The 27,859-nt window shown below is 30.4% G+C and overlaps 3 protein-coding genes across 4 annotated transcripts; 2 read left to right on the forward strand and 1 right to left on the reverse strand.

The window, feature by feature from the left end:
- The first annotated feature begins 5,700 nt into the window (after nucleotides 1–5,700).
- LOC119607551 (myb-like protein X) lies at nucleotides 5,701–13,226 on the forward strand. Its single transcript, XM_037961510.1, has 3 exons — nucleotides 5,701–6,556; nucleotides 11,605–11,709; nucleotides 11,779–13,226. The coding sequence occupies exons 2-3, from the start codon at nucleotides 11,652–11,654 to the stop codon at nucleotides 13,224–13,226; spliced, it is 1,506 nt and encodes a 501-aa protein (XP_037817438.1). The 5' UTR covers nucleotides 5,701–6,556; nucleotides 11,605–11,651.
- A 2,630-nt stretch (nucleotides 13,227–15,856) lies between these two features.
- On the reverse strand, nucleotides 15,857–22,210 carry LOC119607550 (FACT complex subunit spt16). Of its 2 annotated transcripts, XM_037961508.1 has the most exons (9): nucleotides 21,619–22,210; nucleotides 20,472–20,735; nucleotides 20,110–20,409; nucleotides 18,864–20,041; nucleotides 17,735–18,601; nucleotides 17,400–17,668; nucleotides 17,186–17,333; nucleotides 16,711–16,842; nucleotides 15,857–16,516 (listed from the first exon to the last, which is right to left on the reverse strand). In XM_037961508.1, the coding sequence occupies exons 1-9, from the start codon at nucleotides 21,685–21,687 to the stop codon at nucleotides 16,321–16,323; spliced, it is 3,423 nt and encodes a 1,140-aa protein (XP_037817436.1). In that variant the 5' UTR covers nucleotides 21,688–22,210; the 3' UTR covers nucleotides 15,857–16,320. The 2 variants fall into 2 exon arrangements, with proteins under 2 accessions (XP_037817436.1, XP_037817437.1); XM_037961509.1 differs by lacking the exon at nucleotides 16,711–16,842 and having other exon boundaries at nucleotides 15,868–16,516; nucleotides 21,619–21,957.
- An 857-nt stretch (nucleotides 22,211–23,067) lies between these two features.
- LOC119607553 (transcription factor 25) lies at nucleotides 23,068–26,426 on the forward strand. The gene is made up of 9 exons (XM_037961512.1): nucleotides 23,068–23,409; nucleotides 23,668–23,841; nucleotides 24,007–24,194; nucleotides 24,255–24,568; nucleotides 24,634–25,041; nucleotides 25,107–25,248; nucleotides 25,440–25,763; nucleotides 25,832–26,106; nucleotides 26,168–26,426. Exons 1-9 carry the CDS (start codon nucleotides 23,275–23,277, stop codon nucleotides 26,347–26,349), a joined length of 2,142 nt encoding a protein of 713 aa, XP_037817440.1. The 5' UTR covers nucleotides 23,068–23,274; the 3' UTR covers nucleotides 26,350–26,426.
- The last annotated feature ends 1,433 nt before the right edge of the window (nucleotides 26,427–27,859 follow it).

Below are 27,859 nucleotides of genomic sequence, written 5' to 3' on the forward strand. Positions count from 1 at the left end.
TATGGTGGTAATATTTTTTACAAAAGAACTTAAATGTTAAAAAGTAAAAATAAAATCATTAAAAAATATTTTTTTTGTTTAATTTTTTTTTAATTTAAAAAATTCTCTACACCCCCACCTTTTTTTTAAGAAAAAAAAAAAACAATTATTAAACATTTTTTTAAAATAAACTACACCAGATAAGAATAAAAAAACAATTAATTAATTAAATGTACTATAAATATTAATTTAATTTGTAAAGTGTTTAATTAAAAACAAACAAGAGAATAAAATAAATGTACTAATTTTTATTTTTGTAATTGATACGAAAGACTATATAAATAATTTCTTTTCTTTGTAATATAAGGCATAGTTTTTTATATATATATTAAACAAAATAATAATAATAATACATATTTAAATTAATTTACTTAAATATAAAAACAAACAAAAATTTAATTTTTACTATCTTTTTTTTTTAACTAAACTTTTTTCAAACTTTTTTTTCTGTCTAAATTAAAATTTCGTTGCTATAACTACCAAATTTTCCATAAAAATTTATATTTTAATAATATTTATAATGTAAATATTGTAATTTCGATTCGGCTGGGCCGAATATTTTATAACCTCCTTTATTTTTTGTAGTAAAAATTTTACATATATTGAATTGCTTTAAAAGGACTATAAGATCGCCTAATCGTATTTTTAGTTCTTTTTTATAAAAGTACTATTTGAAGAACGAAAAAGTAGCATTTCATCATGACATTGTAGTTTTTATTTCATATTTCTATGTTCAATATTATAGAAAATAAAAAAAAGTACCATTTGATGAATGAAAAAGTACCAAAAACTTTCATCTTTTAAGGACCCTTCATCTTTCATCTTTTAAGGACCCTTCTAAGGACCCTGTATATTAAATTTTATGTTTCTAGTATCAATATTATAGAATAATCAAAAAGTACCATTTGGAAAACAAAAAAGTACCAAAAAGTTCGCTCTTCACTTAGAACCCTGCCTGTAAAATGTAGTATTTCTATGTTCAATTTTCTAGAATAATCAAAAAATACATTTGAGGAACGCGAAAAGTACCCCCTTAGAGATTTAGAGATAGATTCAATATTAGAGGAAAGCACTTTTTCACGATTAAATTTTCAAAATACTCAATTATGAACAATACTTCCTCGGGATTTTATTCCCTTTTGCATGCTTTATGTATAGGAGGGGGAACAAACTCCACGGGTATATTTGTAGATAAAAGTCAAACGATACAAATCTGAATTGAATTGCTCAAGAAAGATTATGTTTTAGAAAAGTGCCAACCAAACTACTTACACTAATTTAGTCCTATACAGGCCTTAGTACCCGATTGTCAAATAACACACTAATCGCACATTTCAAAACTCAAACCTTTTTCTATAATAACATTACTCTTTTACAACTAGAGTAATTTTTGGTAATGAGTTGATATGTGGTTAAGGTCAATTATGGACCGAAAGCTAAACAAGTTGAAACTATTGACAAATAAATACTGATATTTATAAGGACAAATCCAGTTATCAACTCACTATATATTGAACATTAATTTCTGTAAACAATACCAGAAGAAGCTTTAACTCTGAAGCTCATTTTTCGAGGACGTAATTGGACCAAGTTTTAGCAAAACTTTCTTGGCAATTATCAACCCTCAAATAATACAGAAAAAGGCAGAAATTGTATTCGGTCAAAATTCAACAAAGCTTGAATATTGTATTTAAAATTCCAAATTTCATAAAAAAAGCCAAAATTTCTGACACGATACATAAGTTTCTTCAAATCCTAGGGAAGAAAAAACTTGTGTTTCTCTAATATGAATATGCTAGTGGTTTAGTATATCGATTCACAATTTCGTATACAACATAAATAAGTCTTATCGGTCCATATTTGACCTCATATGGATAAATTGATAAAATTAGACATACATCAAAATATCTCGATCACGTTTCATAAGAATAGGTCATAAATTGACCATATCTTTCTCTTTCGGAAATTCAGTTTATAATTAAAAAATCGTTCAAAAATTATGGTTTTAAGATAAAATTCGAAATTTTTTTTAAGGATTTAAATACTGTAGAGCTCGGTAGGTAATTTAGCAAGGACCCGTATTCTGAAATCAATCTGATATTTATGTTGATATATTTATGTACATTAGAGGTGTCCAAATATTATCAATTTTACTCACATGGATCTTATTTTGTTCATTAGTGTCTAAAACTAACTGGTGTAAATAGATTGAAAAGTGTAAAATTGGGTAAATAATAGGACTTTTTTAAATTCTTCAAAAATTGGACACCTCTTAGGTACATACATATGATAATAAAATTCGGCATAAATCTAATAAATCATTAAACTGTGGCAATAAATGTGAAAAGGTTCGATCTATTAAGACCTCCATCAACACATGTTTAAATGGAGGCTATATAAGATTCGGCATTACCGAATATAACACTCTTACTTCTGGCACGATTAGTCAAAGCCAAGGTTTGAGCAATCTGACAAAATTGGTTAAAAGGTATAAATTTAATTTCCGAAAGCCCCGTATTCCGAAATCAATCTGCTATTAATTTTCCGAACACTCTTACTTCTGGTACGAATAGTCAAATCCAAAGTTTGAGTACTCTGACAAAAAATGGTTAAATCAATCTGCTATTAATATCGATATACAATTCATCATAAAACTAAAAAATTATTAAACTGTGGTAACAAATGAGAAAAGGTTCGATCTTTAAAGACCTTCATCAAAACATGTTTTGTGGTTAGCTATATAAGATTCGGCATTGCCGAATATAAAACTACGATTTGAGTAACATAACAAAAATGGTAAAAAGTTTTAAAAAGCTCAAGTCTACTGCCAAAAAAACCACCCATATGACTACTCACAGTAATATTTTTTTAAAAACTTTCAGTGATTATTTTTAATTTTAAAAACTAAATTATAAATTAATTTTAATAAAATAAATGAATTATTTTTTATCTAGGAGGTTATAAAAATTACATTATTTACAACTTTATAAATACAAAAAAATTCTTATTTTTGAATACTCTAACAGACTGTACGACAAGGTCGAAAAATATAGGTGAGTCATGAATAAACTGTATAGAAAACATTTTCGAATAATTTTTATAAAATTTTTTTACGTCCCCATTCTTTTCGACTTTGAGAAACAGGCAATAAATTAAGTTTTAATTTTAAAATTTAAATTAAGTTTTAATTTAAAAACATTGAACAAAAAATTAAAATGAAAAAACATGGTTGTAAAAATAAATTTAATATTAATTTATATAATATTATTTTATACAGTTATAAAATAATAATTTAAAAAATTTGCCATTGGAATTTGTAATACAGTTTTAAGATAATAAGATATTAACAAAACTGGTCAGATTTTAAAGACTAGAGTGAAAAGTAATCAATATTAGTCAAAAAGGGGGTTCATAGTACAAAAAAGGTTTCCTGCTAAAAGTGATTAAGCTTTGCAAATCTGACTCGACTATTGATTTAAAACCCTATTACAAATTCTAACTGCAAATTATCATCTCTAATTATTATTTTTTTAAATACATTTATAAGTGTTCATTATAAGTTTTTAATTTTTTTAAATATTATTTAAAATATAGAAAAAAACAAATACTTCATACACCCACACACTTTCATTCATTCTTAGTTTTTTAATCTAAAGTTTAAAGTAAAATATTAAGCTTAATAATTAATTAAAAACTATAAAATAAATACAAAATGTTTATATGAAATCGCTAACAAATTCCCCTTACATATTTACATAACGAATCAAAAAAATAATAATAATAATAACACCAATTTAGAAACCAAAAAAACAAAAAGAAATAATAATTTTTTGTTTTAAAATTTATAGATTTTTTGTTTTATTTTTCATTTTGAATTTACGCTTTCATTTAAGAATGAAAAAAAATCATTCTTTTAAATGTTTTGTGTAAGTATTACTTTTCGTTACTTTTTATTTAGTTTAAATTTTATAATCGAGAAAAAATTTAAGAACTAGTTCAAAAATTTAGAAATTTAAATCATTGGCTAGAAAATTTTCTAGAAAATGTTATAATCAAATCATAATTACATAATTATGATAGTTTTTAAATATTTTAAATATAAATACAACTTTTAAACAAATGTTTAAATTTACTTTTTATTAAACAATTTCTTTAAATTTTAATTATTTTTATTTACGTTTCTTAGAAACTTTTTATGCGTTAATATCAAAAAACCGTCCCTAAGATTAAAAAATCCTCTTTTTTCGAAAATTTTATAAATTAAATTTGCCTAAAATTAGCTATAATTTGCAAAAAAAAAATTACTAAAAGGAAATTATATTTTTATTGAAACGCTACAAACAAAAACGAAGAGGATATTCACGTTTTGAAGCAATTTTTAAATAGAACAGTTCCAGTCCAGTTCTGGTTATCGTGGTAGTTCTCTGCCCCCGAACTTTAGAGTAAAGTCGAAGATACTCCGTTCAGTTATAGTTCTGTGCGCGAATGGTCAAGAATAATCGAAGAGATTCGTTCAACTCTGGTTTAGTTCTAATTCAGTTCTAGTTGAGTTCTACTTCAGATCTAGTTCAGTTCTAGTTCAGGTCTAGTTGAGTTCTAGCTCAGTTCTAGTACAGTTCTAGTTTAGTTCTAGTTCAGTTCTAGTTCAGTTCTAGTTCAGTTCTAGTTCAGTTCTAGTTCAGTTCTAGTTCAGTTCTAGTTCAGTTCTAGTTCAGTTCTAGTTCAGTTCTAGTTCAGTTCTAGTTCAGTTCTAGTTCAGTTCTAGTTCAGTTCTAGTTCAGTTCTAGTTCAGTTCTAGTTCAGTTCTAGTTCAGTTCTAGTTCAGTTCTAGTTCAGTTCTAGTTCAGTTCAGTTCTAGTTCAGTTCTAGTTCATTTCTAGTTCAGTTCTAGCTCAGTTCTAGTTCAGTTCCAGTTCAGTTCTAGTTCAGTTCTTGTTAAGTTCTAGTTCAGTTCAGTTCTAGTTCAGTTCTAGTTCAGTTCTAGTTCAGTTCTAGTTCAGTTCTAGTTTTTTTCTAGTTATTTTCTAGTTTTGTTCTGTTCTAGTTCTTTTCTAGTTCTGTTCTAGTTCTTGTTCTAGTTCAGTTCTAGTTCAGTTCTAGTTCAGTTCTAGTTCAGTTCTAGTTCAGTTCTAGTTCAGTTCTAGTTCAATTCTAGTTCAGTTCTAGTTCAGTTCTAGTTCAGTTCTAGTTCAGTTCTAGTTCAATTCTAGTTCTTTTCTAGTTTTGTTCTGTTCTAGTTCTTTTCTAGTTTTGTTCTAGTTCAATTCTAATCGAAGAGATGTCGTTCAGTTCTAGTTTAGTTCTAATTCAGTTCTAGTTCAGATCTAGTTCAGGTCTAGTTGAGTTCTAGTTCAGTTCTAGTACAGTTCTGGTTTGGTTTAGTTCAGTTCTAGTTCAGTTCTAGTTCAGGTCTAGTTGAGTTCTAGTTCAGTTCTAGTACAGTTCTAGTTTAGTTTTAGTTCAGTTCTAGTTCTGTTCTAGTTCAGTTCTAGTTCAGTTCTAGTTCAGTTCTAGTTCAGTTCTAGTTCAGTTTTAGTTCAGTTCAGTTCTAGTTCAGTTCTAGTTCAGTTCTAGTTCAGTTCTAGTTCAGTTCTAGTTCAGTTCTAGTTCAGTTCTAGTTCAGTTCTAGTTCAGTTCTAGTTCAGTTCTAGTTCAGTTCTAGTTCAGTTCTAGTTCTGTTCTAGTTCTTGTTCTAGTTCAGTTCTAGTTCAGTTTTAGTTCAGTTCTAGTTCTGTTTTAGTTCAGTTTTAGTTCAGTTCTTAAATCACGGATTTTCCTCTAATTAGAAATTGCCTTCAAAGGTGAATACCCCTAATAATTACACATCATTAAACTTTAAAGAATTTTGTATACATTACTCAGAAATCTCAAAAAAAGCTAAATATGTAAAAAGGCTATGCACAATGCTTAAGAGCTAAATGTTAATTAAATTTTAATGTACAAATTAAATAAATATTTGCTAACACAATAAAGGGCACACTAAAGATATGGCACAATATGATATTAAAATTATGACCACAAAATTTACAGATTTAAAACTAAATGAATTTAAAACTGCCTTTCTCTAACGATATTCTCCGAAGACGTTTACAGGAAATATTCGATTTTAATTTACTGTAAACTTAATCTTATTCGCAATTAAAACGTGTAAAGTCTTAATCGTAATTCCATAATTCGGTAGTTGACGTGGTAGATACATAATTTCATTCAAATCGATGGTGTACTTAATTTTCTACAAATCTAACAAAACACGCTCACATCTAACATAAAGAAACGCTTTAAAAAGCTCATTAAATATGTGCCAAAGAAACTTTTAAGCACTAGACTCGCAAATTACACAAAAAGTTAAATAATCAATTATTTATACAGATATCAGAACCACATACATAACTTAAACTAAAACCAAAATTACACAAAAAAAATTTCATCATACTTGTATTATTAATCTTATTATTTAAACAATACTTAAGAGCTTTTGAACGATAGAGAAAAACACAAGATATTGATTTTAAGATACGTAAGTTTAAAACTGTGTAATAAGTATGAGTAAAGAATAGTATTAAAAAAAGAATATAAAGAGCAAATAAAGAAATATGGAAAATAAAAAAAGAAAAATTATTTTAAATTTTTTAATTAATCAAGGGATAACAGATAGAAATACTCTAAACGATGTCTAGACTAGACTACAGACTATACTGTATATTATACTGTAGACTAGACTATAGACTAGACTATAGACTGGACTATAGACTAGACTTTAGACTAGACTATAAACTAGACTATAGACTAGACTATAGACTAGACCATAGACTAGACTACAGACTGGACTATAGACTAGACTATAGACTAGACTATAAACTAGACTATATACTGGACTATAGACTAGACTATAGACTAGACTATAGACTAGACTATAGACTAGACTATAGACTAGATTATAGACTAGACTATAGACTAGACTATTGACTAGACTATAGACTAGACTATAGACTAGACTATAGACTAGACTATAGACTAGACTATAGACTAGACTATAGACTAGACTATAGACTAGACTATAGACTTGACTATAGACTAGACTATAGACTAGACTATAGACTAGACCATAGACTAGACTATATACTATACCATAAACTAGACTAAAGACTAGACTATAGACTAGACTATATACTAGACTAGACTATTGACTAGACTATATACTAGACTAGACTATAAACTAGACTACAGACTAGACTACAGACTAGACTATAGACTACACTGAAGACTAGACTATAGACCAGACTATAGACTAGACTACAGACTAGACTATAGACTAGACTATAGACTAGACTATAGACTAGACTATAGACCAGACTATAGACCAGACTATAGACTAGACTATAGGCTCGACTATAGACTAGACTATAGACTAGACTATACACTAGACTATACACTAGACTATAGACTAAACTATATACTAGACTATAGGCTAGACTATAGACTAGACTATAGACTAGACTATAGACTCAACTACAGACTAGACTATAGACTAGACTATAGACTAGACTATAGACTAGACTATAGACTAGACTATAGACTAGACTATAGACTAGACTATAGACTCAACTACAGACTAGACTATAGACTAGACTATAGACTAGACTACAGACTAGACTATAGACTAGACTATAGACTAGACTATAGACTAGACTATAGACTAGACTATAAACTAGACTATGGACTAGACTATAGACTAGACTATAGACTAGACTATAGACTAGACTATAGACTAGACTATATACTAGACTATAGACTAGACTATAGACTAGACTATAGACTAGACTATAGACTAGACTATAGACTAGACTATAGACTAGACTATAGACTAGACTATAGACTAGACTATAGACTAGACTATAGACTAGACTATAGACTAGACTATAGACTAGACTATAGACTAGACTAGACTATAGACTAGACTATAGACTAGACTATAGACTAGACTATAGACTAGACTATAGACTAGACTATAGACTAGACTATAGACTAGACTATAGACTAGACTATAGACTAGACTATAGACTAGACTATAGACTAGACTATAGACTAGACTATAGACTAGACTATAGACTAGACTATAGACTAGACTATAGACTAGACTATAGACTAGACTATAGACTAGACTATAGACTAGACTATAGACTAGACTATAGACTAGACTATAGACTAGACTATAGACTAGACTATAGACTAGACTATAGACTAGACTATAGACTAGACTATAGACTAGACTATAGACTAGACTATAGACTAGACTATAGACTAGACTATAGACTAGACTATAGACTAGACTATAGACTAGACTATAGACTAGACTATAGACTAGACTATAGACTAGACTATAGACTAGACTATAGACTAGACTATAGACTAGACTATAGACTAGACTATAGACTAGACTAGACTATAGACTAGACTAGACTAGACTATAGACTAGACTATAGACTAGACTATAGACTAGACTATAGACTAGACTATAGACTAGACTATAGACTAGACTATAGACTGGACTATAGACTAGACTATAGACTAGATTATAGACTAGACTATAGACTAGACTATAAACTAGACTATCGACTAGAATATAGACTAGAATATAGACTAGACTATAGACTGAACTATAGACTAGACTATAGACTGAACTATAGACTAGACTATAGACCAGACTGCTAGATCTATATTATTCATCTCATCATGATATTGTTGAAAATTGTATCGCTACTACTTGAGTGCAACTTTATCCCAAAACTGTAATTCCTCGGTGATAAACAAACAACTAAATCAGAATGACCTTAATATATTCTAGGTTTCTAAAAATAATAACATTTTATCATATACTTAGTAACTAATTCCAAAATCACAAAAGTCACTCAATAAAGATACCCCAAAAAAAACTAAACTAAAAATCAACATCTCTCGTTTTCAACCAAACAGTCATAACTCAAAATTCAGATGTTTCAAAATCTAATTTTATTACCCCAAAATATTCTAATAGAGAGAAATGTTTGTCATTTCCTTTGTAATTTCTCCAATTTTCTGAATCCCAATACATAGCCAAGTCCATTACACTCTTTCCTATGGATCGGGGTCAATATCTTAAAACATTCTGTCAGTCATGTTGGCTATTTAAGATCAGTAAAATCAGTCTATAAATAGAAAATTTTTTCCAGAATTTTTAATATTATATATGTGCAAAAGTAATATCAGATTAGATTAGAAATTGGTTCAATTAATATGGGTTTCTGGGCCTGTAATTCATATCTCACTCATTTGCAGAATTTGGATTTTTTTGGAAAATTAAAAACAAGTGTAATGACACTGTAATGGCAAATAAACGATATTATTATCTATTTACATGTGTACATAATTTGTTTACATGAATAAATATTTAAGGTCATAAAATCATTCACAACTCATGGATATTTTCCATAAAACATCGATCAAACATAAAAATCCTTTTTATTGCCTAGTTACCAATTTCTGTTTGATGAAATGCAACAAAATTAACTAAAACTATTTATGCATCTAAACAACCCGAAAAAATGCCTATGGAAAATTACAATAACTTGAACACGTACATAGTAGTGAAATTCAAACTAATACAGAACGTCGGAAACGGAAAGTATTCAACTGAAGTAAAGGATTACACGTGCTACAACGACATCTACAAATACTTTTACTTAACACGAAATATATTTAATGTTTAATAAGAAGAGCATCATAAATAAATATTGATTGATTTGTTTGTTTATTTAAATGCAAAAATTTATTGGCAAAAAACAAAATAGAAAATAGAACATCACATAACAAAATCGTAAATATATATCTAAAACAAATAAAAACGAAGAATCGAACTCTTGACATACAAACAAATAGTAAAACAATTGGAATTATTTAAAATAGTACAAATATTTAATGGCAATAACAATACTATTGGTGAATGTTACCGAAAACTTGAAAAAGTTAAATTTTAATACAATTAGACCGACAGGCGACAAGCGTCAATAAAATAAATTTATAAATTTAAATAAAGCTTTAAGCTGTGGTCGAGAGTAAAGTGAAATTTAGCCTTTTTACCACATTTAGTCTAGACGAATACCCTCCCGAGAGAACTACGTACTTATATTGAAGATCTTTTTAAAGCAGTGTCAGTGTCTGGGTTATATATCGGAATGATAGTCTTGAATATTTTAATACGATCTATAGGTTGGAGAAGTTCTATTGGAAATATTGTTGGTATAATTGCTATCTTTTATAAAGAGCTTTATCAAAGTTCGTTTGATACCTAGTACAAGTTTTTTTCATAGCTTCCGAAAAATCTAAGATTGAGATTTCAATCATAAGAAGATGACGTAAATGGGAAACTTTCGAATGACAGTAACTAAACTCCATCTGCAGACAACACGACATCAAGACCGATTGATGAATGTTGAATGTGCTTTAACGAAATGAAGAATCAAACGAATCTGAAAACATTACTCTGACACTTTTGGTACAAAAATATACAGCAGGGTTCTCTATATTTGCTTGATATAAGAACTTTATTTGAGATTTTACGATGAAAGTAAGTTGTTGAGTGACGGATTGAAATTTGATCTTTTAAGGGAAATTAAAAAGAACCAATCATGGACCTAGAATCGACTAAGGTAATCTTAATGATCTAGGTTAAATTTGCAAGCTTATTTCTTTTTTAAGGATCTACTTATAAATGTAGTCGAGCGGATATAGTCATAGTCGAGTTTTCAATCATGTAGAGGAGTAAACGTGACCTCCATTGGTCTGCTGGTGATTTTAACCAATAAAGCACTGTATTGGTTCAGCAGTTTAATAGACACATTTGTCCAACATTCTTCTTAGAATCATTTCTGCAGATCAGCACCTCGTTTAACCCAGAAGGGTTCGAAGTCTATGTTTATAAAAGGTCTAGAGGAGTAAACTTTCTCTTAAAAATGTCCATTGGTTTGCTGGTAATTTTAACCTATAAAACACTGTATTGATTCGGCAGTTTGAAAGACACATTTGTCCATCATTCTTCTTAGGATCATTTCTGTAAAACAGCGCCTCGTTTGACGCAGAAGGGCTCGAAGTCTATGTTTATAAATGGTCTAGATTATTTCTTATTACTACTACTTACTAGAACTTCTTCATTGAAAGGGACCTCGATGCTCTAGTCCCTTGATAGGATAGACCTCTTTTAGGAGTTGCCTTCAACATTAATCGAATCATACTTCTTAGTAGTAACGATGGTTCTCTCGGCGATTACAGGAAACAAACTTCGACTTCCCATATGTGGTCTCCGTTGGTGTAAGAATAAAATCTATTTTGACAGTATTTGTTATTGGAAACTCCTTCCAATTTAGAAAATATAATGCACCAAATGATCTTCAAATGTTCTCCTTATATTGCGAGCTTTCTTTACAACCTAATCTGAAGTTATCTGAAAGCCTTAATTACGAATTTCGCTTGTAGTCTGTCGCTCTAATTACAATGTACATTAATTTTGCAAATTTTATGTCTGTTACAAAGTATCAACACGCAGTTACAATTTCAATATAGTTTAAAAAATTCTAGACATGGAAAATGTTCAACATGAAACTGAACAAGAATCAGACGAAGATTGTGAAGTGTATTGTAAGTATGATAAATAATTACTCCCAAAATCCTGTTCCAATAATGATGTTTTATTTTCAAAATATTTAGTTTTAAAACCCGTTAATGAATACAATATAGTGGATAAAATTAAAGAAGCTAATAAGGAGTTATTTGGCAATGAGCTTGTCGATGACAATGAACTAATGGCTGAAGCGCAACAAAATCGTAAAGTTAGTTTTGCAGCCAATTTAGAGGAATATGAACCACAAAATGGTATAAATCTAAGAGAGCTGGAAGACAAATTAGGCAAAGAACCGGAGGAAAATAATGAAGAAAATTTTCAAGAAATTGAAAAAGAACAGAAATTAGATGTTATAACTGAAGAAGAGGCAGTCAATGAAGTTGATGTTAATGAAGATTCCGAAGCTAATGAAAATTGCGAAACTAACACCCAAGACGAAAAAGAAGAAGAAGAAAAAGAAGAGCTTTCTACTATAGATATGAATGATAATGAATCTAATGACAATTTAGTTGAAGCTGAAGAGCGGCCAGAATCTCCAGCAAATTGTGAAAGTGTAGATGAAAATGTTATACTAGAAGAGATCTGTGAAGAAATACTTGTAATGGATATGGAAAATGAAAAGATCGAAGAAACAGTGACAACGAAATTTGACAGTCCCAGTGCCATGCAACGTAAAATGTTAAAACAAATTACATTCGATTATACCGAAGAAGATGATGAACCGGACAACAAAAGTCTAACTAATCTTTTAATATCCGACAATGAAAACGATCCGAATGAAAACGAAGCTGATAATGAGGATTATAATTGTAATGAATCTATAAATGAAGACACTGACAACGATGAAACAATTCCCTTAAACCATAACGAATACTATGAAGACGATGAGGAAGATGATAAATTGTCCATAATAGTAGCCTCCTACTTACCCGATGATATGGCCTGTGATAAAACCTCCTTAACCGCATCATCGCGCAAATGTTCACCACGTACTAACAAATCTCGTAAATTACCGTTCAATAAACGTTTTTCATTTCGACATAAAACTAAATCCTCAAATGCCATTGGCTCCTGTTCTAACCATCATTCCTCCAACAATCGCCGCTTTATGCCGCCACCCGAAGTAACGGATTTAAAGCTACACTACAAAACCTGTTGCGAATTTAAAAATGCCCAACAGAAATTACCCAATTATACGGGTTATCTTTCGGAATATGGTCTCTCAAAAGAGCAGTTAATTGAAAGAGATCGTAAATTACAGCAGAAACAACAAGGCAAAGAGGTCAATTCGTTGAGGTCAACGGAAGCAGATATGCGTAAAATGCACGATAATGAGAGAGCTTTTACCACATGGCTCAAAAATAAAATGCGCTTTCCCATAAATAAAACACGAAATATGTTCGATGTTAAAAGACCCTTTGGTCTTAGGAAATCTACAAGTGTGGGAGGTAATAATACTTTAAATGAGGACACCAAACAGATGTTAAATACCACAAAATATCGTAGTATTAGTGCTAAACTTAAAAGGGCATAAATCGCTAATATATATTTTTAATTTACTTAAATTTTTACGAGCTTATGTAATCCGCTAATAAAGAAAAAGTTAAACTTTGAAAAATTTAATTTCGAAATGGGGTGTGATGTATAATTTTATTTGATCAATGGGTGATGTATACGATGTAAGTTTCCGAATTTGTAGATCGGTATAGTAAATACCATTGCGAATTTTCTTTCAAAAATTTGTACTTCCATAGTAAGAGAAAGGACTGACAGCTTTGCGGGAATACCACTCTCCAGCTGCAAACGCCCTATTCGTAATAAACACCATGAGCATGCTCCAGATGATCAATCAAGGCGATATAAAACCCAATATCATCCTTATTAATTCTTCCGGGAGCTCAGCTACGAAACACTTTAGCATTGGTTACTGGCCTTTGGGCTTCGTCTTCCTAGAAACAGCTTTCTTAGAAGTTGTCATGACGAATAAGAAGAGAAAGCCTGGAGAAGAGAAACACTATAGCCAGCGAGTTTTTGCACGATTTAACTGATTTATCCGAGGTGAATAAACGATAGTTAAACTCCTTTATTCGTCCGCTGATTCTTTCTCTTCTCATAATGACATACGGAAAGTCTGGTAACCTAAGCCATACGTTCTGTTTCAATCATATTGTTGTGTATAAAAGTGATATCGGTACCTCTGGTTTCACTGGACCCTTAAAGTGGAAGAATTCCTTACTCTAGACTGACCAGAGTTGGGTTAAAACCCAAATCGCGGGAAGGATATTTCAGTTTATGTTCTGATGTATGGACTTGTAACATATTTTGGACTTCATATGTATATGAATACATAGGGTGCTACCTTAGTCGATAAATGCATCTTTGAGTCAACAAAGTTGATGACACTATTGATCAGTCTTCAGGGCGGAGTTTGACGATCACTTTAGAGAGAATGATTGATCTCTTATTAGACTGAAGTAATATGGGTGCTATCGGTGGAGAGTGGGTCTGTCTAGAGGCGATTTATGTTCGTATCTAGGTTCAACTCTGATGAATTCGTTAATGGATTTTTCTTTTATATGTTACTTATATCTAGGAATGTATCGATTTCAACAGAGTTCATGATTAGACTGATCGATGACTTGCTTTATGAAGGGAGTACAAAGATCTACAGTGGTGTTGAATCGTAATAATTGGTTGTTTTTAATGGAGCCAGAATTAATATAATTTACCTTAATAACTTGTGATGTTGCTCGAAGTTTCGATAAATATAAATTAAACAGATGTTGATAATCACCCCATTCTGCATTTCGATTACGTTCATGCATTTAGTTACGCAACGATCGAAAAAAGGTATTCGAACAAAAAATTGAATCGTAAGAAATTCAATTCCATTTCGTTTCAATTCTTTACGAATGTGTGTATTCTTACGATCGTACCTACGTTTATGTAAGTTGTTGTTTATGTGGCGGACAGTCGAATCAAAATACAGAATACCAAAGTTGCCAAACGGAGAAAATTGCGATTCAAATTGAAATGCAGAATAGGGGCCAATAACTTTTTGATATTTGAAGCATTTGTCTCCAAATTATTGCACTACTTTGATGTGATCCTCAGGAACTCCTTCCTCAACTCTTTTCAGAATTTCTTACTAAACTTCGTGAAATTTTCTCAAAATTTTCAAAGAAAAAATGCATTTTTCAAAAATGTTCTTTCTAATTTTCAAATTTTGCTAACATTTTCAATAGAAACAAGTAAGAAATTATAGTCGGGCGTGGCCGACCATATGATACCCTACACCAGTTATGAATATTAAATGTGATGTATTTTTCATAATAAAGCATTTATCTTCAATATTCCCTTGTTCCGATACATTTAAGCAATTTATGGATGAAAAACTAATTTTCTGAAAGAGGCTTTATATGGGGGCTAGGGGCAAATATGGACCAAGCCCGATAAAATTTTGTGAATATATTTATATTGACATAATATTTTGTTGTGCTGAATTTCATCGCGATATGTGTGTTTATAAGCTAATTTGGGACATTCAAGTAATTTTCTGAAGGGGACTTTGTATGGGAGCTAGGGTCAAATGTGGCCCGATCTTTATGAAATTTGGCAGGGTCATCAAAACTTCTATAAAACTTAGTTGTGCGGTATTTTATCGATATATCTGTATATTTAACATAATTATGAGCTCAGAAGCCCTTTTCGGTGGGTTCTGTTGTATGGGGGATAGGTGAAATAATGGACCGATTTTAACCATTTTCAATAGGCTTCGTCTTTAGGTCAAATAAAATGTGCGTGCCAAATTTCATCCAATTATCTTGAAAATTGTGACCTGTACCTTGCGCACAAGGTTTACATGGACAGCCAGCCAGCCAGACGGACGGACGGACGGACATAGCTTAATCGACTCAGAAAACGATTCTAAGCCGATTGGTATACTTTAAGGTGGATCTAGGACGAATATTTTTGTATGTTACAAACATCAGCACAAATCCAAAATACCCTCCCCACTAAAGTGGTGTAGGGTATAAATATTCGAAAATTTTCTATAGAATGAGAAATTTTGCGAAAATTTTCTATAGAAAGTGAAATTTTTCCATTGCTGATGAAAAAATAGATCAAAAATTTTCAATTATAGAAATTAAACAATTTATCATGAATTTTTTTTAAATAATTATTCTCTTTTTTATTGTATATGATTTTTGTTCTTTTGTAATCAATAAAATTTTCTTAGAAAAAATGAAGAGTTAGTCTTAAGGATGACAGCAGATGAAAGAGAGAATATTAATAGAAAAATATAATCAATTAACAAAGAATTAAAAATGCCTTATTTATTACTTTTTTTTTTAACAAGAAACAAAACTTTTTTCGAAAAAAATAATCATATATTCAAAGAAAAAACTTAAAAGACCATAAATATATGTTGTATATTTAAACAAAATTATGATGAAAAAAAATTAAATCGTATAGAAAATTTACACAAAACTTAAAAAGTTTATTTTAATTCTTTTAAAACAGACAGAATTATAGATATTTTAAAAAGTAAACAGTGAAAGTAGGGGGGGAGGAGGAAGGCGAACGAATAATAATAAAAAAGTTTATTAGAAATGAGGGAATATTGTTTAATGACGGGATTTTTTCGATTTATGATGACCACCGTCTCGACTGTCATCCCTTGAACGTTTGTGACTACTGCTACTGTGGCTGCTGCTATGATGATGACGGCTCTTATCACGATCCTTATCCTTGTGCGAAGAGGAATGATGTTTATCACGACTACGATCGTGATGTTTATCCTTGTGAGAAGATTTTGCAGGGCTGTTATTTGGCGGGAAAAAAGAAATTCAATTGTTTAAATTTATAGGAATTATAAGAAAGTTTCCTCGAAAATATATGTGTGTTTGTAATTTGGATTTTTTTTTTGTGTTTGGCCAATAGTGTGTTTTGAGTGAGTAGACAGATTTAGTGATAATTCTTTAGATTTTTTTAAAAACATCAAAAATTACACAAACCTATTTGTTGAGGCGGAAGTTGAATTAGTGTGTTTTGAAGATTTCTTTAGGGTTGCATGTGCTGACGACGAAGAATGTGTTGAGGATTTATGTTTCTTGTGATTCTGTTCTTGAATCGCTCGATCTCTGCGACTTTTTTAAGACAAATACAACAAGTAATAACATTTACAATTTAGCTCAATTATATAAATAATAGTAAAAAGATTTTGAAAATCGAAAAAACATTAATATGAAATCAAAATAAAGAATATGAAAGAGAAATTTTGTTTAAATTTCTATTTCAATTTTTCCCTGAAGTAATAAATTCTACTAGTGGCGACTCATGAATTAGATTTCATCAGCATTTAATTTTAAATAATTAAATTTCCCAATAATTGTTAAACAAATAATATCAGAATTAAACGAAAACAAAAACCAAATGCAACACAATAATAAAAAAAATTAAAATAAATTTAATTAAAAATTAAACACTCACCTATGTTTCGAACTTTTAGAATGTTTAGAATGATGTTTGCCATTTGATTTAGGATCAGAGCCGCTGTATTCATGATTACGATCTTCTTCGGCAGCCTCACGTTCCAAATCGGACCAATCTTTGCCAGATTCTTCATCAGAACCTAGTTCTGCAAAAATAAAACACAAAAAACAATTAGAAAACCAAACTATATCATATAAAAATTAAAACTTACCATCACTATCATCACCACTCTCATCTTCAGAGGCTTCTGAATATTCCGAATCTTCATCGGATTCAAAATCGGACTCCAAATCAGTGGGCTCATAAACTTCATCTTCTTCGGATTCAGCTTCTTCAGCTTCACCCTCACTGCCAGATTCGGGATCTAAGAAAGACCAACCGCCCTGCTCGAAAAAGCCTTCCGGATCATCGACAATGGTTTTCATAATCTTGGCCCAATTCAGGGACTGTATACCCTCGGTATAACGTATATCGCAAGAGCTTTAATTAAACAAATTAGTTTATTAATATTTTTCCACTTTTTTATAAAATTAAAAAAAAACTCACTTCAACCATTCCTTAACATGATCCAACAGATTCATGGGTATAGCATTAACCATGGCCACTTTACGATTATAATCTTTGAAAACAAAAATCATATCAAAATTTCTCAAATGGAATTGTACACGTTCAAAATGCACCAATTCCACATCATCCAAAGTGATAACAAATGGTGGCCATTCAGTGAGATTAACCAAACTGCCAGAGGTGGGTTGTAGAGTAACCGTACTGCGGAAGGGGGCACCTGGGAAACCCAATTCACGGAATGGTGTATCGAATTCTACCTGTTGTTTAGTCATCGATTCAACTTTTTCGCAAAAACTCTTAAATGCTGTTTTCAATTTGTGCCTCAATTCACGTTCTGCCTGTTCAGCGGCCAAATCATCACGATCGTGCATATGTTGATGTTTACCCAAATCGGTGGTAATTTCACCCACTTCTGTATAAAACTGTACATCGACATGTTTCTTCTTGCCAAACATAATGGCATGTTTTAAATGAAAATGTAACAAAATAATCATTTCGTTGTCACACGGTTGAAAGAAGGCGCTTTTGATGTTGTTGTATAGAATATCAACCTTATCACCGCGCACCGATATGTAACGGAAACCATTGGTATGGGCTTCCAAACTGCCGGTCATACGTTTAGTGACAATATTTGGACGTATATACAAATCCTTGAGTTTAGGATTACCTTTGTTTTGTGATAGTATTAAAGTGTCCTGTTTAACAAGATCCTCTTTTTCACGTTCCTCAGCTTCGCGTGTTTTGAAACGTTTCTGTACATCTTTGATGAGACGGAAAGCGTTGTTAAGATTTGATGAAGGAGCCACTGCCTCGCCATGATCTTTAACATTAGAACTGCGATAAGTGCTGTAAATTTTAAAGGGAATAAAATAATATAGATTTAGGTTTTCTTCTTTAATAAAACAAGCAATATTCACTCAAACTCCCTTTGTTTAGGAGAATTTTAGAAAATTTCTGTTTTTATAGGAATTTTGAAAAACTTCATTCTTCTATAGAAATTCTTCGAAAATCTCCATTGTTTAAAGAAAATTTATGAAAAATTTTCTTTTTATATAAAATTTAAATAAATTTGTTTCTTTTATATAATTATAAAATTTTTAGAACTTACACTTCCTTAACAAAAGTAGCTTCTGGATTGGGATAAATTCCACCCTCATTACGACCCATGGTGGCACCGGGATGAAAGAAATTAATACGTAGATATGTGTATTCACCCTCCACAGATTGTGATATATTTTTAATGGTGGAGATGTGAAAGGGTACGGGTATACCAAAGATGGGCATTATAACAGTCTCGTATTTTTTGTCTACATATAATTTCAAATCCTTTACCTCGGGTTCACGTGGCATTTGGCTCATTGACTTATAGGAGGCAGTATTTTTGCGTACTTTTTCCACTTCTTTTGAATCGCCCTGTTTGGATAAACGTTCCTTGGCCTTTTCATTGAGCAGTTGAGCCAATTCTTTTTGATGTTGTTTGCGTTTTTCCTCTGTATTCGTTTCGGTACGTAATTTATTTTCCAAAACAGCATTACGTTTGCTTCTACCCAAAATTTCGGTGCCTTTATCCTCCTTTACTTCCTCCTTTTCATCGCCATCTTCTTCTTCGCTGTCATCTTTTATGAAAATACCAATATTTTTGATTTTCTTCTTAGAAGGAGTCATAATACTGGCTGGCGCTTGATCACCCACCAACACTGTATCACCTATGAATAAAGCATAGGTTTTTGCCTCCTTTTCGCTGGCTTCTGTATTAGTAAGATTGGATATACCAATATTGACATTGAAAACCATATTCTTTTTAACTTCGGCCTGACATTTGGGACCTATAATAATGGAATTCTCGCGGAATTCTATGCCCATAGCAAAACCAAAATTTTTCGTTACACTATCCAATAGTTTGGGTTTCTCTTTCTTTACATAATCTGCCGCATGCTGGTAGATCTCACTTAACTTTGCACCTGGCTTAAGCATTTTCAATATCTCCTCTTGCACATTAACCAAGAAATTATAATTTTCTTGCATTTCTTCGGTGGGATTAACCAAAAATGTACGTGAAATATTTGAACAATAGGATTTGTAACGGGCACCCAACGAACATACGATGGCGCCAAAATGTAAATGATTTTTATCACTTAAGGCGGAAAATTTTAAACTATAAGCTCCTCCTGACTGTATAATAGGGGGATAACACATTTCCAACAGTGAAGAGTCCACGCCAGTTACATATTTTTTATCTGTTAAGGCTGATTCTACACCTTCTGAAAGCTTGGCATGTTTAACTTTCTAATAGAGACAAAAAGTAAAAGATTTAAATAGAAATTTGGTATCAAATTGAAAAATCTTTAACAAACCTTGTCTGAATCTATAATATCCATAATTTGATCCTTTAGATATTTGTTAAAAAGATCCACAGATACCAAAGAGGCCTTGCGTATGTTATTAATTTCTGGCTCATCTTTGGGACACATTATGTATGCTATGGCTCCACTTATATCGATATTTTCAAATGATTCCGATTTCAAAGACGATTTCCAAGATTCACAGAACTCTCCCGGAAATCCATCTTTACTAAAAACACCCAATTTCTTGCCACCCTTGGATGATTTAATAATTTCCTTGAGTTTAACAAAATTGGCTTTATCCTTATCATTCTGTTGAAAAGTGTTATGTTAGCTGAAGATTTTCTTTACATTTCGTTTTATATATAACTTACTCTGTCTCTGGTTAACAGTTTAATCTCTGGCACACCTTCTATTTTACAATTTTCAATTTGTTTAAGAAATTCGATTTTCTTTTTGCCGGTTAGAAAATAAATACCATCAGCTGCAAATAGTGATATTGTATCGGTAAGTTCATAGCCTAAAAGCCAAGTTTGTAATGCTGTGGATTTTGAATATACAATATCTTCATCCACACCCACCACTGACATAATACAGTCCACGTTTTTAAGGGCATCATCGTGGCTTATGGTAGGTGTCTGTTAAAAAGGAAAATAGAAGTAATTAAAAGTTTAGCGAGAAACTTAAGATGCGTCGATATACTAAATGAAATGGGAATACTCCTTCCCAGAAGTTAACTGATTAAGAAATTACAGAAAATTTTCAAAAATTATCTTCTTCACATTTTGTAGAACATTTTCGAAAACCAATTTAAGAAAATTTTAATTTTTAATTCAAAATTTTTAATTTTGGTAAAATTTTTGTAAAATTCTATTTTTTTTGAAATTTCCCAATTTTTTTTTTTTTTTTTTTTTTTGTCGAAAAATTCGATTTTTTTTGGATAAATGTTAAAAAAAAACTTTTTTTAGAAAAAATTCGAAAATTTTTTTTATTTTCGAATAAATCTCTATTTCTGGAAAATTAAAAAAAATCAGTTTTTCAAAATTTTTCGAAACATTTTTTTAGAAAATTGTATTATTTTTTTGAAAAATTTCGAAAAAAAAAACTTTCTTAATATTTATTCTCCGGCAATTGTTTAATAATAAACTTTTAACTAAAATAAGATTGAGTCACTAGTAGAGTATTTATATTTTAGTTAAAATTATAAAAAATCTTTTAAAGTTTCAATGGTGACGACAATTTTTATACATTAATCCCCAGAATTAAATAACTTGAAGTTTATAATTCTCTGTATAACTGTGCTAAATAATTTTGCGACAAAATTGTTCAGCATCATTTGATTTTACACAAATTGTATGAAAATTCACACACACTCATACACAAACATTCCAATGCCGTCCGTCAATGGGATGTAAAAAATGGGCCTAACATTTTTCTGACCAACTTTAGGAATTTCACAATTTTATCAACAATTTTCTGAAAATTTGTTTAATAAATTTATAGATAAAATATAAAACTTACATTCCATTCGTCATACAGACGTTTTATTCGTCGCAAAAATGTCTCTTTATCCAGCACAATGTTCGACATGTTGTTGCTTGTTGTTCAGCTTCTTTTTAATTCCTCCTTTCTTTTTTAAAATTCACAATTATCACTGCACTTTTTGCAAAATTCAAATTTTTAGCAAATTAAGAAAATTCCAGATTTTCTTAAAAGTTTTGCCGGAAAAAAGGCTTAAAGCCGATATTCAATTCAAAATTATTATCCACTAAAAAGTTCTTTTGTAGACAATTATTTTCACAAATTTTTTTGTACGCTGCCTGATGCACAAAGACACAAAGAGAAACACGCAGAAAATACGAATGACAGTAATAGCGTGTTCAAAACGTTGAAATGGCAACGTTGTATAAAAATGGTATGGAAATTAATAAATTGACAATTTTTGCTGTTTTGTTAGAAATTTTAATAGAATAGTTATTTTATGTTATAGATTTTTTGGGTTTTCATTATTTTTCAAGTTAACCGGCGTTTATTTTATTGTGTTACTATTATTAAAACTAAATTAAGACTGCCTAGTATTTGTACTTAGGTAACACTTTTTAGTTTTAAAACAAATATGGCGCACATGCCGCATATTTTTGCACAAGAAATCCCGCCAAAACAAAAACAGAGAAAGATTAAAACAAAAGGTAAGCGAAAAATTAACAACAAAATATATTTTTATGTCAAAACTAACAGGGTGTTTAAGAATTCCGTTTTATTTTGAAATCTTAATTATTGTGGAAATATAAATGACCCAGCAAACTATTTGGATTTATATTAGAGAATTTTAAAAACGCATAGTTCATAACTTTGGTTTTAGATAAATAATAATAAAATTAAACAAATGTTCTTTGGATTTTTAAAAATTTTCAAGAAATTTACTTTTTTTTAGAAAATTTTCTAATAAATCTCGTTTTTTAAATTTTTATTTTAGAAAATTCTCCAAAAATTTGTGTTTTTAAAAAATTCTCTATTTATAAAATATCTCTTTTCTATATAAAAATTTTAAAAAATATCTCCTTATATAAAATACATATTTTCAAAATTTTCTTTTCTTTATACATAGAACATTTTCAAACAATTTCTCTTTTTATAGAATATTATCGAAAAATTTACCTTTTTAATTTACACATATTCAAAAATTTAAATTTCTCTTATAAAAATTTTATAAATTCCCATTTATACAATTTTTTCAGAAAATTTCTTGTATTTTTCAGAAAATTTTATAAAATTGTATCTTTTTATAGAACATTTTCAAATAATAAGCCTATTTTTTTAGCAGAATGTAGAAATTTTTTTTTCGCTTATGAAAATATATTTATTTTATATCACCCTGTATTTTGAAGTTTCATCTACTACCCAAAAATACACCTCTGCCAAAGAGACGGCCAAAATATTTTTCATTTATTCTCGCTCTCCACTTATTCGCCCCATAATTTTTTTATTATTTTCTTGGACCACGAAGTCTCTGATAGATTTGAGGAATTTTTGCAAAAATCAAAATAAACATTTTCCCCCATAATTTATAGACAAAAGACAACAGCAACAAAAATATTGATTAATTGTAGCAATTAAATTGCAACAAATAAATTTGTATTCGTCAGCGAAAATAGAAAAGAAAGATATTTGAGTAAAATGTCCTCAAGAGTTCTTAAGAAATTGCAAGGTGGTGATTTGGAATTACAAGATAATGAAGAAGACGATGAGCAGCCAAGTGAGGACGAGGAAGTAGAAACTCAACGGGCCAAGAAGAATAACTTTTTTGATTTGGTAAGTTTCCACTACACATGAAAACTAAATGAAATAATATTGTGGTCTTAACGTGTAGGTGGTTGATTGGTTGTTTGTATGGCTAGCTGTTAAAGATTCAGCCTGTAATTCCGATTAGTTTTTTCATGTTTGCTTTTTCTTTATATTATAGAGAAAAACTTAGTTATGAAACTAGGTTAGTCAAACATCCAGCCATATGTCTGTTTCTAGTATATTGATAAATTTTGTAATTTTCTTTTTCTTTACTTTGACCTACAGCTGAATCAACAGAGTCTTTCCGAAAGTGAAGTTAAAGAAGATGATAATGAAACTGAACATGCCTCAGCGGCTAATAATTTGCCTGCTGGACCCTCCGCATCTAAGAAGAAAAAGAAGAAGCGTAAGAAGAAGTCCAAGCATACGGGAAATCATATAAGTAGTGAAGATAATGAGGTGAGTTGAGATTTTCCTTTGTATTCTTTTATCTAATGATATGGAAATAATTTGACTTAGAATTGGTTTATTAAAAAATCAACTAAATATAAGGAAAATATAATTTATATTAGTATCATTATGTATGTAGGACCAATTATTATAATTCCATCTATCTATTTTCAGCTCACCGATAAATACATCAGTGATATTGATCCTCTACTTAACAAGGTGTGTGATGCAGCCACACAAGATCCCAAATTGGCCATACCACGTATAGAAATCGATAAGTCGTTGTTTGCCGTAGAGTTAAAAAATCTTAATCCACAAAATGAAATGCGTCGTACGTTCGGCAAAAGAGTGGTAAAAATTGAGTAAGTTTTGGAAATTTAAATTAAACACAAATATGTAATCAACCATATATTAAACTATAGAAATAAACGTGGCCGGCAAAAGTTGACTCTAAAATCAACATACATGGTAACGGCTAAAGAATCATGGCCACCAGTAACCAAAAATATCATTACAATGAAACCAATGCCATCACCAGATAATGCGGGCACAAGTCAATCCACTATCGGTGGTATTGATAAAATACATTGGTTTGCTTTCGAACACAGTCAATACTATCAAAGTGTACAAAATCTATTTTTGTCGGCTTTAGAAAGAACCGATTCAGATTTTTTGATAAATCTTATAAGAAGATGTCCCTATCATGTGGATTCTCTTATACAATTAAGTGAATTATGTAAGTTTTGGAATGAATATCTAGGAATATTGTAATAAATAATATTATAATTGAATTTTGTTTAGGTAAAATGACCGAAGATTTCTCTTTGGCCAGTGAACTAATAGAACGGGCTGTTTTGGTTTTAGAATCATCTCTACACCCCAGTTTCAGCTTAACCAATGGTAATTGTCGTTTGGACTACAAACGCCAGGAGAATCGTTCTATGTTTGTGGTGTTATTTAAGCATGCTCAATATTTAGAGGCTCGTGCCTGTTGTCGTACAGCATTTGAGATTTCTAAATTGATATTAAGTCTAAATCCCGATGTTGATCCATTAGCCATGGTATTGATAGTCGATTATTATGCTTTGCGTAGTAAACAGTATAATTGGTTGGTGAAATTCTATGAAGAGTACGATGTCATACGTAATTTATCACAGCTACCCAATATGGCATATTCATATGCTTTGGCTTTGTATTGTTTGCAAGGAGGTAAGTGAGATTTATAAGGAATGTTTAATAAAAAGATAATATGTAGTTTCTTTAAATATATTTAGAATGTGAAAAGGCCGATAATGCTTTACAATATGCTTTGCTCATGTTTCCGGGTGTTTTGAAACCTTTGTTAGATGAACTGTCTGTGCAAACAGATAAACGTGTCTTGGGATGTTCTTATTTCAATTCAGAAGTTTCGGGAAGGTAAGATCAAATTATTCTTATAGCTGTGAAATACTTAACAGATTAGATTATAAAGTAGTCTATAGACTAGCCTATAGACTACTTTATAAACTAGTCAATGGACTTATCTATTGATTAGTCTAAATTTTAATTTAAAATGAAATAAAATAAATTTATATTAAACATGTCATTTAAAACTTTCATTTGAGCAGTCAATCTCCAGCTCTTCATCAATTGGTATGTCTTTACATTTGCCGAGCCAAGGTGGTATGGCGTCAAAACAACTTATTACCCTGGTTAGAGCGCAATGTTAATACTGCCCTAGATCGCATTGATAGCAAGGATGAAGTTATACAGGAGTATAGTCAAAAAAGAGCGGCCCGTTATGTGCAACCACCAAGGCCCATATTAAGACATGTTATACTCTCCGATTACAAAGAGAAAGTACCACTGGCACCATTTGTAGCCAAAGAAAAAGAAGCCATTATGATGTATGATCCCTTACCGCCAGTCGATTCAGTAAATTGTTATGAAAGGTAAACTGAAAACAGTATTTGAAATAACATTATTTCGGAGTGTTCATAATGTTTTTACAATCTTATAGGAAGTCCTCCTCCTCAAGTAGTCCTACTACCGCCAACAATCCTGTTTCAATGTTTTTACGTTCTCTTTTGCCCTCATTTAACCTTAATAACCCAGGAGGCGCTAATCCGGCCAATGCAGATCAACAACAGCAGGAAAATGTAGTAGCTAATGTTGAACAGGCGGCTGCACGAGTTGCTCAGGCTGGTGGAGGCAATCGAGTAAACGATGAAGTGGCCGAAGTGGATCGTCATTTACAAGCTCTTAATATGAATTTGGAAAATGCTGCTGTAGAGGGTAAGTCTTATAAAATATTTGCTATATTATTTATTATTAAATGAATTATCATTTATTTTAGGTGCTGCTGAAGGCACAGAGGCTGGTGCTTCATATCGTGAGTTGACACAGTCTCTTACCAATATTGTCGATGCTATGCGCGATTTTTTGCAAGATTTCCGCTTGGCTTCTCAAACCCCACTACCACCGGAAAATGAAGAATTCGATACGACCGATGAAGATACAAGTGATTATTTTGGTTAAAAAAATAACAACAAAAAAGATCTTTAATAAAAAACAAAACTAATTCAAGGATATTTTTCGCCCTAAACACAAATTTTTACAAGATAAGTAAAGGCTTTATATAAATATATATGTGTATCTTTAAAACACTTTAAATAAAATCTTTAAAAAAGATTATTACAAAGAAAGGTGTTAACCTAAGCCCGTACACCCAAAATTTTTATAAAAACAAAAAGCATCCAATTTTTGCAACTGATGAACACTTAATATTTAGAACAAATTGAAACAACACCTGCAACAAATCTAAAATAAAATTCCCACTACAAATTTAATCTATTTTTTTTTTTTTTTAATTAAAATAAAATTGATAAAATATAAAATAAAAATTTTCACTGAAAATCAAAATATTTATAACAAAAGTTTAAACTATTTTCCACTAAAAAAAAATTGTTAATGAATGAAATGTTAATTAATATACAATATTTTTCTTCTAAATGTAGAGCATTATTTTATTTAAATTATTGAAAGTAAAAGTCATATTTTTTATTTTTAAATAAAAATTCAATATTTATGAAAACATGATAAAATTCACGTATAAGTATATTTGGTGTGGTTATTTAAAAAAAAACTAATAAAAACAAACGTACATATTTATTACGCTTAAAATAAAGTATGTTTCATTTTAAATAAATAAAAGTATTATATTTGGCTGTGCCGATATACACTTCACCATAGAGTAATTTATTACAAAAACAGTACCAGTTGGAAAACGAAAAGGTACCAGAAAATCCCCTTTTATAGATTTTCATTCAACCAGGACGCTGCGTATTTATTACTAGGTTTAATATTTAAAAGTAGTCAAAAAGTACCATCAATCAATCAGGATCCTATATTTATGATTCAAGGTGCAATAATTTAGAAATTATGCTGCGTGTTAAGTCATCAGGATATAAAGGTCTGGTTTCTAGGTTCAATATTGCATGAAAACCAAGAAGTACCAGTCGAAAAACAAAAAAGTACCAAAAAATACTATCCTACAGATTTTTGTTCACTCAGGACTCTGAATGTTAAATTTTATGTTTCTATGTTTAATATTATAAAAATTTCAAAAAGTACCTTTTGAAGAACGAAAAAGTACCAAAAAGTCCACTTTTATAAGTTCTTATTTATTCCTGGCTCTACATGCTTAATTTCATGTTTTTAGGTTCAATATTATATACAACTCAAAAAGTACCAGTTAAAGAACGAAAAAGTACCAAAAAGTTCCCTTTTATAAGTTCTCATTTACTCCGGGCTTAACATTCTTAATTTCATGTTTCTTAGACCTGGTCCACTAGGAAACTTTTATTGAGAAACTTTTTCTTAATTCTCTTTTGAAGTTTCCTTAATGTCCACACATAGAAACTTTTGTTTCAGAAACTACGTATTAATTGCATTGATTGTTGTTGTAGAATAACGAAACAAAACAAGTTTCCGAGTACGAGAAACTCCGTACCGCGAGAGAGATGAATGATATTCTTTCTCTCTCACG

The sequence above is a fragment of the Lucilia sericata genome, unplaced genomic scaffold (genome assembly GCF_015586225.1).
Source record: "Lucilia sericata isolate MDLA Ls3-8-SP2 unplaced genomic scaffold, ASM1558622v1 Contig000707F_arrow, whole genome shotgun sequence".
Taxonomy (NCBI): domain Eukaryota; kingdom Metazoa; phylum Arthropoda; class Insecta; order Diptera; family Calliphoridae; genus Lucilia; species Lucilia sericata.

Excerpts from the sequence above, each read along its gene's own strand:
- LOC119607551 (XM_037961510.1), top strand. The coding sequence starts at position 11,652 with ATGGAAAATGTTCAACATGAAACTGAACAAGAATCAGACGAAGATTGT. Across the intron at positions 11,710-11,778 it reads CGAAGATTGTGAAGTGTATT|TTTTAAAACCCGTTAATGAA; the intron begins GTAAGTATGATA and ends CAAAATATTTAG.
- LOC119607553 (XM_037961512.1), top strand. The coding sequence starts at position 23,275 with ATGTCCTCAAGAGTTCTTAAGAAATTGCAAGGTGGTGATTTGGAATTA. Across the intron at positions 25,249-25,439 it reads AATTCAGAAGTTTCGGGAAG|TCAATCTCCAGCTCTTCATC; the intron begins GTAAGATCAAAT and ends TCATTTGAGCAG. Across the intron at positions 26,107-26,167 it reads GGAAAATGCTGCTGTAGAGG|GTGCTGCTGAAGGCACAGAG; the intron begins GTAAGTCTTATA and ends CATTTATTTTAG.
- LOC119607550 (XM_037961508.1), bottom strand. The coding sequence starts at position 21,687 with ATGTCGAACATTGTGCTGGATAAAGAGACATTTTTGCGACGAATAAAA. Across the intron at positions 20,042-20,109 it reads ATATTATAGATTCAGACAAG|AAAGTTAAACATGCCAAGCT; the intron begins GTTTGTTAAAGA and ends TGTCTCTATTAG. Across the intron at positions 17,669-17,734 it reads CATGTTAAGGAATGGTTGAA|CTCTTGCGATATACGTTATA; the intron begins GTGAGTTTTTTT and ends GTTTAATTAAAG.